The sequence below is a fragment of the Glossina fuscipes genome, unplaced genomic scaffold, assembly GCF_014805625.2.
Source record: "Glossina fuscipes isolate IAEA_lab_2018 unplaced genomic scaffold, Yale_Gfus_2 110, whole genome shotgun sequence".
In the NCBI taxonomy this organism is placed as follows: Eukaryota; Metazoa; Arthropoda; class Insecta; order Diptera; family Glossinidae; genus Glossina; species Glossina fuscipes.
The window spans coordinates 413,494-432,889 of NW_023998453.1; the positions used below are offsets into that span (position 1 = coordinate 413,494).

At 35.0% G+C, this 19,396-nt stretch overlaps 2 protein-coding genes across 3 annotated transcripts in view; one reads left to right on the plus strand and one right to left on the minus strand.

Moving 5' to 3' along the window:
- Nucleotides 1-19,396, minus strand: part of LOC119638903 (ETV5-related protein Ets96B) — a 36,822-nt gene that overhangs the window by 16,462 nt on the left and 964 nt on the right. For both annotated transcript variants that reach the window (XM_038036001.1, XM_038036000.1), the window contains exons 2-5: nucleotides 6,790-7,168; nucleotides 6,479-6,712; nucleotides 2,191-2,269; nucleotides 1,823-1,869 (exon numbers count right to left, since the gene is read on the minus strand). In XM_038036001.1, the coding sequence (XP_037891929.1) occupies nucleotides 1,823-1,869; nucleotides 2,191-2,269; nucleotides 6,479-6,712; nucleotides 6,790-7,168 (739 nt within the window). The remainder of the gene's footprint in view (nucleotides 1-1,822; nucleotides 1,870-2,190; nucleotides 2,270-6,478; nucleotides 6,713-6,789; nucleotides 7,169-19,396) is intronic.
- On the plus strand, nucleotides 16,185-17,972 carry LOC119638904 (serine/threonine-protein kinase polo-like). The gene has a single exon (XM_038036003.1). It carries the CDS (start codon nucleotides 16,185-16,187, stop codon nucleotides 17,922-17,924), a length of 1,740 nt encoding a protein of 579 aa, XP_037891931.1. The 3' UTR covers nucleotides 17,925-17,972.

Genomic DNA, 19,396 nt, shown 5'->3' on the forward strand with positions numbered 1-19,396 from the left:
AAACAAGAACTTAGAGGTCTAGCACTTAGAGCATTAAGGGATCTTTTGATTGCAAGCAGGAACCACGTACAAAAAACGCCAAGTCCGCGAAGCGGATTTTGATTCGAAAACGTCTTGCGTATGTAGTTCAGATGCTTTTCATTTGCTATTCGGATATAAGAATGATCTATACGGTTTGGCTACATATTTCTGTGCGGAACTATTTAACTTAATGTAGTGTTAGCTCTTGTTCTCAATCGCGAACTATATATAGTATTAGAACTCATTTTTACAATATTTTCCTTTACTTGGGGAAAATTGTATTTACATACAATTGGAAATCCATAGATTCAAAGATTTTCAAAAGCAAAGCGCACTTGCAGCCACTGATGGATGAACTCTACGATCGCGTATAACGTATATTCGAAAACGAATCAAATCATCAAATTTCACGTGACTTCAGTACATTAATCGTAAATCTTATCGAAAAGAGCGACGATTTCTTTCCTCAAGTTATTGCAAGTCCTATTTTTAGGTCAATGATTTCATTAATAGAACGAACGATCGCAATTGATCTAAACGACTTTTCAAACCGTTATAATAATATCGGAAGGTAAGAAGAGCGGTGAAGGCCGATGAATAATTCGTGATACGAATTGATTATTTTCGCGATCAATGGGAAAAAGAGATTGCCCTTGAAATGCGGTTGAAGATGGAGTTCTATTAGGAGCGATCTTTAATAGAAACCATATATAATCCCGAGTTAATCATCATTTTCAAGCTAGAAAATGAAACGGACGAGCAGACGAACGCGTCTAACAGCCCAATTTGCGAAATGAACGTAACGAGGATTGCGGTGAGGGTTCGATTCGGCCCTTTTATGTGACTCGCTTACGAGATTTTGGTAACAAGCCGAGAATGAGATGATGCTAAAGTAAGGCGCCAACAGGCCAATAGGATTTGGGATTGAGGCCAAGGCAGCAGTAATATGTAGAAGTGCTACTCAAATTTGATTCCTGGTGCGGTAAACCATACAAAAAAGCGGTAAGAAGCGATATAACCCCAGCGTACAAGGCATCTGCTTAGTCCATGACAATAGGAGAGAAGCAAGTCAGAAACTGACATTCGGCTGTAGCTGAATATTTTATTCTGCCCATTTTGAACAAGAAGTGAGATACTAGCGATACTAGTCTGACCTCTGCACGTCGCAGCACCATCCATCGAATAGGCGGAGATAGCTTTAACGTTGCAACGTTTATAGTAAGCAACGAGCAAAAAACTCATTTTTTTTGTTGCTTTCGGAAGGAGAGATGTGCATTTTCGGCTTGTACTATAGTCATGTCTTTCCATCAATTTGCTAATTATCAGTAGCACTGTGTGTTAATCACAAATTTAAAGTTGATATCTTAATATTTCAGGTTTTTAGAATGCTTGCCATACAAATTACGCCGACCGGATAGACCGACAAGCATAGATTCTTTCAGTAGGTATTCGAAGCGTTTTGACAAAACGAATTGCCAACTGGCGGTAGTGGCACAAAACGGACTGTTGCATGTTTTGAAATATGTGCATAGAAAGGTATATGTATAGTATAGTATAGTAAGGCATTACGGAGTCGAAGCTTACTTCTATATTATTATTGTGTAAATAAAAATTGCATTTTTTAAGAGAAGAAAAAAGTTTTACGCGTTTGCCTTATGGCAGGAATTTTACTTAAGCTTTAAACAAGTGAGAACTATAATGTAGCGAGCGAGATGGATGTATTACAGTAAATTGATACAAATGAATTGAACAACATTTTAAACATCAGGTTTCACTTTAAATCATTTTATCTTGAACTTACCGTCATCGGTTTTCTTTAAAATCCCTGCAGGTGGTGATGATGGAAATCTTTTTATTACGATTTATGTTTTTTTTTTTTTTTTTTTTTTTCATTTTTATAGAGGCGAGTCAAACGTTAGACATGAAACGATATAAAACGCATACCATATATACGAAGTGTACGAAATATTTTAATATGTATACATATGTATATATATATATATATTTTTTTTTTTTTAAGTAAAAGTATTCAACTTTAATATTTTAAGCTTTCATATAATAAGAATCAATCATCAAAACATTCAATTTATGTGATAATATATGTATATGGGTGTGCGTAAGCCACTGTAGCGAAGAAGAGAGATTTTAACATGCATAATGTAAACTTACCTGTAACAGTATGGGTGCGTCACAGCGGGAATGTCGAAAAAAGATGAAGTTCTTTCATGACGAACTCCTTTAACATTAACTGCAATAAATAGATTTGAGTTTTTTTTTCTTTTTTTTTCTCCTTTTGATTACATCGGTTAGTAAAAATGTAGTCAAAATTGTTATCTTTTGTTAAACATAATTTAAGTATACATGTGCGTACAATATTGCTTAATAGAAAACATATTCGTTGATAAGAAAACCATATAAAATAATAATAATAATTTTTTATACCCATCACTGAAGGATGGGGGGGTGCAATGCTTTTGGTTTTTTGCTTCACAATGTAGGTAACAGACGAAAGGAAGTTTTAGAGATCCTTTAACGTATATATATATTCTTGATCAGCGTGAAATTCTAAATTGATTAAGCCATGTCTGTCCATCTGTGCGTCTGTTGTTGGCACTCTCCTGGTCGCAAAAATGAAAATATAGACTTCAAATTTGGTCGAAGCATTGCGCGCAGATTGGTATTGAAAATGAGCCAAATTGGTCCACCCAGAGACCCGCAGTAGAGCATAAAAAGAACGCAGCTCCATTTTATTTAACAAAAATTTGTGGGCTTTCGCTTATTACTCACAAACCATAATAGATAGACTGAAATTTTCCCCATTTACTCTACGAAAAATTCTATTATTATTTATATACAAAACTGGGAAAAATCGGCTGTGCTCACATAAAGCTACAAGTGATTAAATTTTATTTTCCAATTTTTTCGGGTTTTATGCTTATTTATCACAAGGCAAACAATATAGAATGTTTAAAATTATTTTGTACACTGCTCAAATGACGATAAATTATCTGCCTAAAAATGGGTTAAGTATAAAATGATCTAAGGTAGATACCGCGATTAACTTTTTCTTAATAATAGCAGCGACCTGGGTATCAAATGAAAGAAGTTGGAGCGTAGAATGCGGAAAGCATAGTGGTGGGTATGCAAGATCCGGCAAGATCCGCTGAATATAACTTTCTTACTTGTTTAATTTCTGGCTGAAAGAATTACTTTTAGAATTTCTTAGGGTATCTGAAAATAAGTCACTTGGTTGATAATTCCCTGAAAATAAGTCTTTGATATTTCTTAAGCACAATACGTTCCCGATTCCTACAAGATTTTCATGGTCATTTATTAGCCTCTTCGTGGTTGCTATATTCTTGAGAAAGCCTGTAGAGAGAACTTGCAAAAGTGGTCTGATTATCCACGTCAAGTAGCGGTTGAAAGGTTAAAAGTTTTTCTTTGTTGAAAATAGTGAGCGGATGATTTGGAAAAATATCCAAATCCAGTTGTTAATTTGCAAGGGAAGCAGACAATATTTTGCGTATATATCAAGGCAAAGGCATTAGGCTAACCAAAGGGGAGAGTGACTACGGTCGCGTAAAGTAATGCTGAAGGCTTTATAGTCTAAATGTAAGTTCCATCGGGCTCAGGGGTCCGCTCACGAATATACTCTTTCGAGGACCTCTTGTGAGGGGAATTTAGTAACTGTGCTAGTAAGTGCTGACTGTTGGTCACGGCCTTTGTGGGAGCATCGTGGTGGCTGTGGTTTTCAAACACTGCCAATAGCGAACAATTAGAGGAGGTAAAAAACCTCAAGACTCCTCAGAATGGGTTTACTGTCCATTGACTTTAAATTTGTCTTCAATTATTCCAGACGTCCAGTTAATTCACTAGTTTATAGGTATCGTCCCACACTCTGTGAGATGCCCGTTCACGCTTAAATAGCCTGCTGTGCTAATGCGTGAAGTGAGGTTAAGCCACGATGCTAAACCACAATCACATTGACTGTGCATTTGTTGGTAGCGATTCTTCATATGTTGCTCTTACAAAATTTATTCATTTTTTTTTTAAATTGGATCGTAGGACTGTCAGTGATGATCATTGTTAAGGCTTAATATTATATTGAGATTTCTTTAGTGTTTCTTCTTCTTTTTTCAAATACTCGACAATGGTATAAAACGAAGAGGGACGTTTCAAATTTTGAGGGCTCGATCGAGAAGTTTTGCGTTCTTTTGGATTGAGCATTCACGTCACCCGTAGCTATACACCACATAAAGGTGGATATTAAATCGCATTACATTTGTAGATGAAACGATTGAAGGAATATTTTGTTAATTCGATAGTCCGGTTGCATGTATAAAATTATGCAAGACTTTATTCTAACTCGAACGTTAATGGGGGAGGGTTGTTGCACGTTATAGTCTTATATATTGGCTTTTGCAAAATTTCATTAAAAAGTTTTTCGAAGGCAAGCGTACAAGATAGTGCTTCAGGCTTATTGATTCGCTTTTTGTGTTTATGAAATATATAAATATTATCGTTAAACTTACTTAGTTAAAATGAAAAACCTACACAAACGATACATAAAAACTAAATAAAAGGATGTTTTTTTTTTAAATAAACAAAATATTTTAAATAAACATTTCAATATGGAAGATATATTGTGCTATACTCATACATAGTAACAATAATATTTCAGCAAGGTCGATTGTTAAATACACTACACCAGTTAATTCCAATAATCCATTGCTTATGCGCGGGAAGCCGCCTGCATGATACTTTTATTTATTGGATCATGAAACAATAAAAATTGAATTTAATTCCGGGTTTAATAATTAATAATTATTGGAACTATACACTTATCGTTTAACAGTCATTATTTTTCACTCATTTTCCCACTTAAGGACTTTTTCAAATCGCAGAGTCAAATATGGTTGCTAGTCAGAAGAATGATTCGATCAAATTCACTCTGACTAGAATTCGTCCATGTGTTAAAACGCTCTTGCGCTAAATTTTCTGTAACCTATGGACTGACCACAGAGAGACGGACAGACAGATTTAAGTAGAATGAGAAAATCGTTTAGAATCGTTTGATATAATAAGAGATAAGTTTATCTGAAGTCATTGTTGGTGTTGCGCGTGCTCGAAAAAGCTTAATATGCCTTTTCACAATACAAGCGACGCGCGCAGAACAAACGAAAGTCCATTTTGTAACCCCAAACAGTTTAATTCATTTAAGGAGGTTATGTTCGATTTAAATCTCGCCCCCGGCTTTACCTGTTAGTAATATTCCTTTGCGAATGATGTGAATATAGACAACAAAGCTCCAATCGGGCTCAACAAAGGCGATACACATCTCATTAATTGGTTAATTCACTGGTTAAACTCATCTCATGCACTCATGCACGCTTTTGCGACAACTCAATGGCCGAAGTAGCACATATAATAATTTATCCTTGTTGCAGTTTGCGCAAGCTTGTCCACCAAAAATGTCTTTAGGACATATGTATATTTGCGTGGATGTAAGTGTAACAGTCAAATGAACTGACAGCTGTCCAGCCCTTTATCATACTGATAGATTTAGTCTCATTGCCTAGATTGTTTAGTTTACGGTTTGGACGCTCTTCCATGGAAGGCTTTCCATAGAAAACAAGGTGCAATAGTTGGCGTTTTTTCGCCGAAATAAGTGGGGAAATATCTTAGGCGAAATCGTGTAGAATATTTTCTGATCGGCCTTATCCGACTATAGAGTTCTTACTTGCTTATAATGAAAATTCTTATAAGAGTAAATCGACGTAGAGATTAACTGTATCAAATTTCGACCACGGTCGTCCACTTTTGGGGATCCTACTACATGCAAGGGTTTTCCTTGAATGGTAAGCCTTTACTTGCCAGCAAAATCAAATATTTTGTTAACATCCTTGGCAAGAAAATTGATTTTATTAAATTCGAATCAGATCAGTCCACAATTTCAAGGCACTTTCCGTATGCAAGTCTCTTGAAAAGTACGCAAAGGTCTATTTTTGAATTTTATCACAAAAGTAAATATAAATTATAGTAAATGACTAGTGCAATGGTGTAGGGTATTTAATAACCGTTTTTGCTCCTTTGAAATATTTTTTAATTTAATGAAAAGCTCAACACTCCCCCAAAATAGCCATCACTCCATCAATACTGGGCAGTTGTTGAAGTTTTGTATATTTTTTTGGAATCAGATAAATCGACTTAATTTTAAATGGTTTACGGGTTAAAACATTCAATAAATTTTGCAGTTGATATCCCTGTTGTTATCCCTAGGCTAGGCTATAAGAATTCTATGAGTGAGTTTATAATATACGGTGCAAAGGCGTTAAGTAAAAGACTACGACTCAATTTGTCGGTTATAAAGTTTCTCCTAAGGCTTTATATACATGAAGGAATTTGTTATTTAATGATGTCGTATATTATTGGAAGAAGGTTTTAAATGCTTACTTACCATTATATCTGGCATTCAAATAGCCTTCCGTTGAGCTTTCTATACCGAATTTACCTATTGGCGAACTGGTACTACTCGTAGGCAAAGCGGGTGCATACATGACAAATTCATCGGATAATTGCTGAGAGTGCGAATGTGAGTGCGAATGCGGATGCGGATGCGGATGATGATGGTGTTGGCCATGCGTTGAGGGATGATGAACATGATGGGCATACCATTGATCTCGTGCCAGATCTTAATGAAGAAAGAGAAAAAGGAAAAGTGAAATATCGCCTTTTGTGCACTTCAAGTTTATTGTTTAAAATGCGTACCGGTCGTTGATAGCGTCGCTACTGCTGTGGAAGACACTGTAGGCGAAATCGTTGTCATAGGCGCCAGGCAACAATGCGCTTTATTCGTTGAATTCATATCCAAATGGTCATTGGAATCATCAATTAAATTGTTATCATTGCTTGTTTGTTGAATTTCGTTACATTTCTTTCGTTCATGTGTCGGACTGTTGCTGCTACTGCAGGCCACACTTTTATTAACGGATGCCGATGAGACATCATTCGTAGCGGTTTCCGTAGCACGGCTATTGGCTGACGCTTCTACATATGTTGCGATAGGATTAATCTCATCTATACGACGAGTTATGGATGGATGTAAATTATCCAAAACAACGTTACTTGTGTGGCTGTCATATTCACCCTTTTAAAATTAAAAAATAATCATTTTTTTTTTTCATTTATTTATTTTTCTTGTTATTGATTGTAAATATATATTTATTATTTATAAAAAAATAAAAAAAAATTTAAAAAAAAATTTTTTTTTTTTTCGCTTAATACAACCAAAAAAAATGTTGTATACCCTTGTATATCCTTGAAAGGAATGAAAACCATATATGCAGGTGAGTTCAGGCTTACAAGAAAAAAACTTTAATTTTGGGCAGGAAATAATCATAAGGTTATTAAAAGTAAAAGCTACACGAGATGAGGATGGCAAAAAAGATTGCACGACGACAAGTTCATGTAAAGCAGCCCCTGTTTTTATATAGCAATCAACACGAAAACAGGAAATAATTGTGGCAAATAAATTGTTACACAGAGATTGACATTAACAAAATAAAAAAAAAATTTCCGAAAAGGAATCTTAAATATTTACTTTTGCTTTATAGGCTAAGCTAGAGATTTCTTAAAGTAGAAGATGCGTAAATAGTATCCTTAGCTGGGCTTAATTAACAATCTGAGTAAAACAAAACCCATGCTGTGTGCGTATAGGCTAAGTATACTTTTTTTTTCTCTTTTCTTTTTGAACGGACAATAGACATCGGCCAATCATCTCACTTGCTTGCTACGAATTGTATTTTGAAATAAAGGGCACAGTAGAGAGAAGAAACTGAATTGACCATCACAATTACGGGAATAATTAATTTAACAGGTTTTTAGATATATATATATATATATATATATATATATATAAACATATGTGCATATACGCACATATATGGTGTATCTGCGATTATAGAACAACGAGTATAATAATAAAAAGTGCAAGTGACAAAAGGTGTCGTCCATGTAATGGAGAATTCTATTGTATGGCGAAATAACTTGCTTGCAGTTCACGTGTCAATTAAGTAATGAACTTAGCAAATAATCACTTTCTAGTTGTTGTTGGTGCCGTCGTTTGTAGGTCTTTAGATATCATTTCTATACATAACATATACATGAGTGGTTTAATAATAACAAACAAGAGGAAATTCTCTTTATACTATTCTTTAAAATAATTTATCGTTAATCTTAAAGTCACTTATAATCCCGAGAATTTACTTCAAGTTAATCCGCAAGGAAAGTTAAGGCAATAGGCAATGAAGAAGAATAAGGAAAAGAAAGAAAATCTCTCTTTCCTTTCACTACTTCTGCTCAGGGCAAAGTAAACAGGACTTGGGATAACCTACATAGTCCCCGAAATTTAAGCGTCCACGTGGCTCTTTGAATCCATAGGTCGCAGTTTTCGCCACATTTTAATGAAGCTTGTTATTTGATGATTTGAAAGTTTATATGTGCCACTGAACCCATAAGAAGGCAATGCAGGAGAGACATGATCTGTGCATTCTGCACTCTGACAGTCAAATCGCCTCAAAGGTCTTGAAAGGGCAAACAGTAAAATCTTGGGCCGTATTGGAGTATTGTCAAACCTTGCATTGGCAAGCGCAATGATGTGCACTTAATACGGACGCCCGGCCCTTTGGGTATAGAGGGCAATGAAAGAGCTAACTATCTAATTAATAAACGGGCCCAAGGGACCATGACAGTTCCTGAGCCTGTGAGTGCCAACAGCAAGCACATAAATTACTGGAACGACAAGCCTGATTACATGCCTTTACACGGGTCATAATTCCCTTAGATACTACCTGAAACACATGGGTATTTCTGATATCGATTCTTGCAAGGTCAAGGGACCGGTTAGATGTCACATTCTATGTGAATGTGCAGAATCAGGCACTAAGCTTGGGTCGAACAATTTACAAAGCCGGACACTGTCTTGCGCTAAAATGCTAACACTATAAGGCTAGGAGTACGGACGAGTACAATAGATCTTTTAGGTCGCGATATGGATTGGCCGCACACAGTTAATAAAATTTAAAAAAAATTAATCTTCAGACGGCCATAAGATTTTATTTCTTAAATTTTCTAAGAAAAATCAGTACAAGCCAGTGATTCGAAGTACAGCAATCAGAGATTCTGCGATAGGAAGAGCAATCGTTGCAATAACTCGGTTTCATCAATTGAAGCGTTTCGTAAAAGCCTAAAAATAAGGCGGTTAATAGTCGGTCTAGCTCGATTATAATGTTTTCACTTGTTTTTGTACTGTAGTAACCCAACTTCTACACATCCGATTGCCATCAACGACGAAAGCCGGTAGTAAGTGGAGTCAATAGACCCTATTATCGAACATTCTGTTCACTTTGGAATGTTACGCGAATTCAAGTTTTGCTCAATTTTGAAGAGACCGCTTATCTCATAAAAAAATTGTTAGTTGTATGCGTCAAGTAAAAATTTTCAATTTCGATTTTTGCACTCGTCGCACCGAGGGTTGCAACGGGTTGCTCACAAACGGGGGAAGGACCTGCCTTGATTAAGCAGATGTGTAATTTTCGATATTACGATCATTATATATATGCTTTTAATGACATCTCACAGTGTTTTTTTTATATCCTCCGTTTAATGGCTTGAGCTAGTGGGAATTGCGAACCATTCCTATTAGCAATCACTTGTGCTAAGTTGTTTCTGGTTATCAGATGAGTATGTCATGGGTTAAGTGTGTTTGTTTTATAGAATTTAAAATAAAGAAAAAAAAATGTTTTTTTTTAAAGATTTTAAATTAAATATAAAACTGTGACAGAATGTACATGGTTCGAGTTAGGCCACTTAAGTTGTGTCCACAATTGATTCCCTCTTTACAGATTTTAAGTGGACTAAGCATTTTGTAATTCGTGAAATATATAGCCACGCCTAGGTGGCGTAGCGGTGCATAGTGACTCTTAAAATGTGTAAGTGTTTCTGATTTTATAAGGTCCCTCTCTTGTAAGAAGATAATATTCGATGAAAAAGTGGGTCCGTCATAGATACGATTAAAGTTAATGAGATTAGACATTTATTTCTGTAAAGTGTGAACAGATCCAAAAACCTTGTAAACTGCTTTTCGCAGTCTACATGTTGACATGTCCGCTCAGGCGCCCCTTAATGAATGGTTCAAATGTTTAAGGAAATTCCTACTGATTTTTCAAAGGAGTGGCATTATTCACCTATAAGCGTCTGGTGAGAATGCAATGATATCGAGCTACAAGACCACTGCATAAAAGCAAATCTGAAGGTGACGCAGCAAATAATGACAGAACAAGTAAAAGTGTACCAAAGGAGTATCAGCTGAACTTCACATCGCACCGGGGATTCAACCATCAAGAAAATGCTGCATGGTCCGATCGAAAGACAGAAAGGGAATCGAAAAGTCACGTGTGTCGCGGCAAAAGAGGAAATTGGTTTTGCGTCGTATCGTGCAGCAAGCAAATCCATTGTCAAGATAAGGCATCAGCACAACCAAAAGAAGCTCAGCGTGCAGAACTCGGAAGCATCCGGCTCGGATAAGTTGCCTTTAGATGGCAAAAGGTCCAATTTTACTGATTCTCTTCTTAACTATACAGTTTTTAGCTGCTTTTCATTTTTTCACAGCACTGTGATGGTAGTTATATTGTGCAAGCTGTGTTTTACCCGAAAACGTTTAGGCGTAATTACACTATTTGCGACAACACGCAAATGCAGAAGATGTAACCAAGCGAAGGAGGGGACAAAAAAACCAAAAGCAATTTTCAAAGTCTTTAACCTAACAAGATCATGCATAATTTTGAAAATGTATGGGTAAATAAAATACGCCTATGTCTGCTGCACACTACAAAATTAATTTCGCTTCAATTAAGTTAACCACGATGATGACGTTCATCTTACATAACATTCGCATTTATCGTAAGCGATGGGGTATGATAATGTTATTCTAAATACAATTTTCAACTACCACAGCATAATAACGAGTGAGGTGAGCGAATAAGCGACGCATTCGAATTTCATTTTCGTAATCGAAAACGTAAGTTAAAATTTTCTTTTCAATACATATATATATATATACCGATCACCATCATGCTTGCATTTTCATCATATCTTGTGGCCACCAACCATATCAGCATAGGTCTGCGAAATTTTCCACACATAAGTTAAAAAATGGATTTCGGTAAAGGACTTATCGCCTATCTGTTTTAGTTTTTCAGGAGGGGTTGAGCGCAAGTTGGGTAAGTAACAGTAATTACTCAAGTTTGCTAATTTCTTATGAAAAACGCAAACTTTATCTGTCAAAAGCTTTTTAAACGACCGGGTGGTTAAAACTTTCTTAGAAACATATATTAAATAGCAAAGGCTTTCGAAAGCCGTATTCATTACTTTCTCATACCCGGTATATTTTCATGTGGTCGATTGACTTTATATTGCATTTTTTTTGACACATGTCGTTATGATCAAATCGCCAAACATCTTCACATTCGCTCTGTTAGCGATCTATTTCAAGTAAGCACTAATCTTTTGTTGAGCACGTTCGACCGTGAACAAGACAAGCGCTTAAGCCTTCCGCAAGGCAAATTCTGGTCTAACTATTGAAAAAGTATTTAATTGAAATATTGAGGTATGCAATTCACGGAAAATAAGCCTATGCTTTCGATTTGTGAATCGCCTTCAAACTCAGCTGTATCTCTGCTCTGCTTACAGTCACTTAATGTACCAGTAGTTTATCCCCTTTTTGTTTCAATTTGCTTTATTAAAATGCTTCTTGAGTGCTGATGCGAATTTCTCCGAATTGATATAATTTTCTTATTAGTAACATTATTTTTTAACTCAATGATCATTTATTATTGCAAATGTATTTTAACCACTTACTGTTTCCCTGCATATCTGGGTAGGAATAAAAAAATTTTTCCAACGCATTTCTAATAAGTAGAAGTAAAAAAAAGGGCATTCGGTAAACGATTTCAGATGGCAATCGGCAATATAAGTGGACTAATAAATGCCTTTACTGGGTGGTATTAATAGAATAGAAGTGTGTTTAAGTTTAAGTTTTAAGTTTAAGTGTATGAGTCGGCTTCTCAAGTAAGCTAGATAAAGGGTAGAAGGTGATTGTGAATTTTCTAGAAACATCCTGAACATATGAATGAGTAATTAATTTAATATCAGTAATTGGACATAAGGTGACTGTATCGTTCAATATTTAAAAACCAGGTCTAACAAAGTAACAAGTCTTAGTACTGTTGTCTATTGACGAGATTCTTGGAAGGTGCTACGTCTTGTCAAATTTTCTACTTGAACTGAACTCAACAACACAGAGCTTTACAATACTTTAAAGTTCAAATCCAAATTCAGATGTCAGGGTGATATTCAGTGCAAATGTTTAGAGCAACGTATGCACAACGCAGTCAAGCTAAGGCGAATAAATCCGTACACTTGTTATGAACAAACGCCTCTACATTTTGAGGTAAATATTTAGCTGTCTGTTGTAAGACTCCAGCAGTTCCACAGCTGTCACATGGAATGGAAATTGCATTACCCATAGCCCTTCCAGAGGGGATTTGCCAGTGACCGGACGTCAATAAATTGACACATCCGTGCTGCGCAAGTCCTCAGCTTGCTTATTGATTGTAAAGAAAAGGGATAATAACTTTTGATAAATCGTCTCGAATTCTTCGCGACAATTGTTATAAACAATCAGAAGATCGTATACTTTATTCCAATCAGAGAAAAAGCATACTTACCTCAGTCATGATAAGTATGGGAAAGCTTAGAGACCCTTGTCCGTTTGTTCGTCTATTTATCTGCCTACTATTATTGGGAAAGACGATCAAAGCAATAAAATTCAGAAGCCTAAGATTTATACTCCGTAGGTCATTAGTTGCAAAGAGATCGTTACTTGTAGCTTCTTCCATGGGGATAAGCTTATGGGCGCGAATCTTGCGATCGTCGTGCTCGGGGGAAATGGGGGAAATATTTTGATCATTATTAAGCGAATTAATTAGTTCGGCGGAGAATGGAGACTATTGAGCTATATGTAGGATTGCTGGACGTATCCCCTTAAGCCTTTACAAATCACGGCCACCTGGAAACGCTAACCCATTTGCTAAGGAAATATGGAAAAAGCCTGGACAAACAAACTTGGGTTTCTTTCAACGAAGACAGACTAGAATCCGATTATCCGCAAAAAAATCTGCGTTACGCACGAACGAGAAGAGCAGGTGTACTTTTAACTAAATATATGGCACTATATGGGAAGTGGAGGGTATTAAAACTGACGACGTTAACTTAATATAATTTCTCTCTTTTGGTTTGCTGGATAGAGTTTCTTTAATATGAGAATATAAAGATCAAACAAACTGTGTATAATTCATTTCACATTGAGTCACAAGAAATGTATTTCTTCTTTAACTAACTGATTTTTCGTGAAGGCATTTACACAAAAAATCAGTCAAGCAACTAATAATTACGTTCACAGGCCTGTATGTGTGACCGTATGTGTGCAAATACATATTCATAGAGTTGTTGACTTGTTGGGAAAACACTTTCACTGCAATACACTAAATGACACAAGTTGCGAATTCATCTTCTTTTCTTCTGGTCTCGTCTGTAAAATCGCAAATATCATATATATGTGTGTTCACACACACACACAAACGCAAGTATATGGTTACACCTGAACTTACGCAGAGGTAACGGGTCTCGAAAAGTCACTCAAGTGATTACTACAACTATTAGGCAGCATTGTTTTTGTTGCACGTAAATGCGAACATTTCAAGTAATATGTCCGCTGAGAACGGTTGAAAACTTTGAAGTTACGGTTTAAAAATAAAAATTCAAAAAAAAAAAAAAAGGAAGAAGAAGCGGAATATAAAAATCTGTAGATTGTGTAGATTTTGTGTTTGCTGTGCTTTATCTAAAAGATCATTACAATAACAATATACGGAAATGTTAATCGACAGAGGATATTATAAAAATTGTGGAATAAAAATTATAAAAATTTCTATAAGAATTGCTTTAATAGATTTGATTATTCACACTTTAATCATAATCAGCGAATGCAGAGGTAAAAGTCAAAAACAATTTATTGTAAACTTTTTATGAAACAATCACAATAAAGTAAAAGAAAAAATTTATTAATAAAAAAATTTAAGTAAGAAAATTTTTCCAACATTACTATGAAGCGAGTTTGTCTTGAGAAAGAAAGTATTGAGATCTTTATCTATGCCTTCTGCGTATTACAAGTAGGCAGCAAGCGTTCGCATTTCAATCAAAAAAGTGTGGACTTGAAAGAATCGTCAATCACTAAGAATTTGTCAATGCAGATAATGTGCGATCGTGGGAAAAAAAAATTTTTGAATCAATTTACAAACTCCGAGTAAGAGTGAGCAAGAGAGAGTGAGCAAGAGAGAGGGAGAGAGAGAGAGAGAGAGAGAGAGAGACAGAGATAGATAGATAGATAGATAGATAGAGAGAGAGAGAGAGAGAAAGAGAGAGAAAGAGAGAGAGAGAGAGAGAGAAAGAGAGAGAGAGAGAGAGAGATAAGTGCAAGCAAGTGATGTAGTAGAAGATCGGCCAAAATCATTGCCTCTCATTTAGAGCACATTATTGAGGGCAGACAATCAATCATTTATTATGCTTAAAAATTTGAATTCATTTTATTTAGATCTGCTTTCAGTTTAACTTGAATTGATTCGAGATTTCTTCGACAAAATCTTTTACGATTCGTTATACAAACTAAATTAACGATAATTTGCTTATTATTATTAAACGAAAAGAAAATTTCCGGCAAAATTCTTGATTTTTGATTATGTAATAGTAATTAGATTAAGATCATATTTAAGTGCAATGCATGTGCAATACTTTCCCGTAATAGTTTTTATTTAACTTATAAGTTCTTACAAGGAATACATGTCTATATATATATATGTATTTTTATGTATATATATGTAGATGTATTTATGGCTATACATACGCATATAAGTCCATATATATGGGTATATACGTTCATTTGTATACGCATACATATATATAAATATATATATGCATACATATATACATATTTTCATTTATCTGTACAATAGTCCAGATTAATGTCTGTTAAAGTCCGTATTTGATTAGTTATATAATATAAAAAAAAAAAAAGGTTCCCTCTGTAAAGTTCGTCAAAATTGTCAGGCGATTTGGGTAATACTTTCCAAATTGAAATAAGGCTACAAGTGTCAAAGTATACAATTTTCAGAAAGTTAACCTCAATTCGACATATGGATGGACAAACAGAATTTACGCTCTACGGACTATATGAAGCGGACCGATTTCGATTTTGCGAACTATTTTTAGATATATAAAAACGCTCAACGCTCCAAGCAGAAGGACAAAATTAACTTATTGTCAACTTCTTCAGTTGATAGATATGAAATTTTTATATGTATGTATAAAGTTTATATATAAAAAAAAACATATATGCAAGTTATCAGAAAAAAAAAAATAAATAAACAAAACTATATATCTAAAATAAAATTTGTACACAAACTCTTATATAAAAGTTGTATATAAAAAAAGTTAATATATAAAAACATACATACATAACTTATTTATGAAAACCTTTGTATTAAAATTTGTATGTAAAAAATTCATATACAAAAATTTATCTATCTGCGTAGTCGAATAACAATTCAATAGTCGCGGATTCAAATCACAAGTGCGGTTGAGTTTGCATTGAAACCGACAGCCGTGGATGCTATTGCTTTAACACTTCATTTCTCTGGTTCAATTAATTATAATAATAATAATAATGTACATAAAAATGTACATAACAAATAAAAACATTAGTCCGCGTCAAGTCCCATCATCCCAGTTTAAGCGCGCAGCTTGTTTAAAATAGAAAGAACAAAGTCGCATACGTAAATTTGTGGAATTAAAGCAATTGTGAACTGTTTGAGTTAAATATTGCATTTATATGATCGAAGTTACCATTGAAAAATCTAAAAACGGAACTAAGCAAGCAGTTTTTTTTTTTGACGTTTTATACAACAAAAGAAATTTTCGATTGACATTAAGTGAAATTTTTTTAATTTTTTCCAATTTCTTGTTACAAGAGAAAAAATTGAAAGCACGTAAATATGTGTTCGAAAACCGATAATAAAGGGACAGAAATACCAGAAAGATTATATGATTCGTCGGCCGGCAAAACCTATAAACGCATGAGATTTTTCGGCATAGATGGATTTGCAAAATGTTATGAAATTGTAGATGTGGCGACAAATGAAGTGTACGCTGGTAAAATTGTTTCAAAGAAGCTCTTAATGAAACATAATCAAAAAGAGAACATGACCCAGGCAATTACCATACACAGATCTATAAGTCATCCTAACATTGTTAAATGTCATGGTTCCTTCGAAGACAATCACAACATTTATATCGTTTTGGAATTGTGCAAAAAAGGATCGATGATGGAATTATACAAACGTCGGAAAACCATAACTGAATCTGAATGTCGTTATTATATATATCAAATTATTCAGGGTGTTAAATACTTGCATGAGAACCGTATAATACATCGCGATTTGAAATTAAGTAATCTGTTCCTAAACGACATGCTCCACGTGAAGATTGGTGATTTTGGTTTGGCCACGCGCATTGAGTATGAGGGCGAACGGAAGAAAACTTTATGCGGTACCCCAAATTATATAGCACCGGAAATTCTAACTAAAAAGGGACACTCGTATGAAGTGGATATCTGGTCTATCGGTTGCATTATGTACACCCTATTAGTGGGTCAACGTCCGTTTGAAACTAAAACGCTTAGAGATACCTGCTCGAAAATTAAAAAATGTGATTACCAAGTACCCAGTTATCTATGTAAATCAGCTGCCGACATGGTAGTGTCAATGCTGCGATCAAATCCCAGCCATCGGCCTACAATTGACCAGTTACTACATTCAGAATTTTTAACTATTTCGTCGATTCCAATATATTTGCCTACTTCATGTCTAACTATGTCTCCACGTCTCGAAATTCAGGACACTTTAGAACATAAGGTGGCCAATCAAAGAAAGCCTCTAACTGAACTTAACGGTGCACGATACGATGATGCATGTTCGGAGGTGACTTTTCTTAAAAACAATTTGCACGATACCATCACTGCATCGGCGCATGTTTATCAGCATAATTGCGATTATCGCAATGACATAGAAAGCTTGTATCAACAATTAACAAAGCTTATTGAAGCCAAACCTCGCATGTTAGCCGGAAATTTAGGTGATGAGAAGAATACGGACCCTGCTGCTCAGCCATTGTTTTGGATATCAAAATGGGTGGATTACAGCGACAAATACGGTTTTGGCTATCAATTATGCGACGAGGGCATAGGTGTTATCTTCAATGATACAACCAAGCTAATTCTATTGCCGAATAATATTAATGTCCACTTTATCGATAAGGATGGCAAAGAAACTTATATGACCAACGCAGACTATTGCAAATGTTTCGAAAAGAAAATGAAATTATTGTCGTACTTTAAACGTTACATGACAGAACGTTTAGCGAAGGCTGGAGCAAATAATGTTAATCTTGAAACTGATCAAATATCGCGTATGCCACATTTACATTTATGGTTTCGTACCACTTGTGCGGTAGTCATGCATTTAACTAATGGCACAGTACAGTTAAACTTTTCAGATCATATGAAAATTATTTTATGTCCACGTATGCGTGCTGTCACTTACATGGATCAAGCAAACAATTTTCGTACATATCGGTTCTCAACCATGATGCATCACGGCTGGTCTAAGGATTTGTATCAGAAAATTCGCTACGCTCAGGAGAAACTAAAGAAAATGTTGGAAAAGATGTTTTTCTAAACGTATTGCGAGTTCTTTCAACAAATATCAAGCTCTATTTTTTCGCATTGAAATCCTATCGCCTTACTTTCATTCTACGTTATTCTCCGCATGCGAAATGCGAATTATGTGAAAATTTATACGCTTTTTATAATTTTTTCATATTTTATTCACAATTACATTATTATTATTATTATTATTAATATTGTTAATATTATTATTATTCACGTTTTCTAACATTTTAATATTTCTTTATTTATGCGTGCAAATAAATAAATCACATAGCTACAATCATAATAATAACAATATCCTCGCATATCCGCCATTTCTAATTATTTCTTACGGCCTTGTTTTGTTTGCAAGCATACCTCACTCAGCTGTTTGTTTGAAGTTTGAAAATAAATATGAAAAATAAATAAATATAAACACCCTACTTTAGTGCCCTTAATACTGATATTGAACATAGCGTATCTTCAAAATAGCGATTCATATGGGAAACGGTAGAAGAGATAGTCGGATCCGAACCATTTTTCGAAGCACTCGGCGTTGTGGCAAACACATCGGTATACCATCTCACAAATTGCGACTTGAGGCTTTAACACAAGAATATTTGATGGGTGGATGGACAGTCATACAAGCTTAGACCTGACTCTTAGCTCGGCTTAGAATATGACTCTGAACCAATCGGCCCAATAAATTATGTGGTTCTACCTCAATCATCGGTACGAGCTTAACGTGCCCTTGCACCACAAGTCGCGTAGATTATAAAAATCTGTATATGTCACATATAAATTTCTATATGGGGAGATTTATATTAAAACATTTTTTTTTTTTTTTTTTTTTTTTTGTATATATATTTAAAACATATTTTTTTAAAGATATTTACACTCATGGGCTGGTTTTGGCTTAATTTGATTTCAAAAATTTTTTTTCAGATGCTTTGGCTCAACCGTACCGTCAAACGCAGCGATGTTCAACGCGTTTAGAAAACGCCCTCGAGCATATGCGCCGCCGTAGTTTCCAAAAGAAAACGAATCGGTCTTATGAAACGGCACAAACGCCCTATAGCCTATACCATGAACTGTATAGCCAGCGGGAAGATATTAACACGAATTTTTATGATTCGCGAAACGAACGGCAATATTCCGACGATAATCAAAGACCCAATAGTCATTTAGATTTTATTAGCCCTTACTCGAGCTCTAATTACGCTCAACATCATTATCCTCAAATTAACTTAATTGATCGAAGGATTCCGCACAAATTAATCATAAAAGACGTTGATGTAGAAGATTTGAAAGTGAGATTGCCAGCGACGTCAACGAATACGGCAACGCATTGGGTGCAAGTTGATAAATGTAAATTTAGTTCAAAAAATTCTACCTTAGATACCAGATTGACATTTCCCGATTTGATGTTAAGCGGCAAAGTGATTTTACAGCCGTCTGGCGGTAAATGTAATATGATTTTACGTTTACGTCACGCAGGTATAG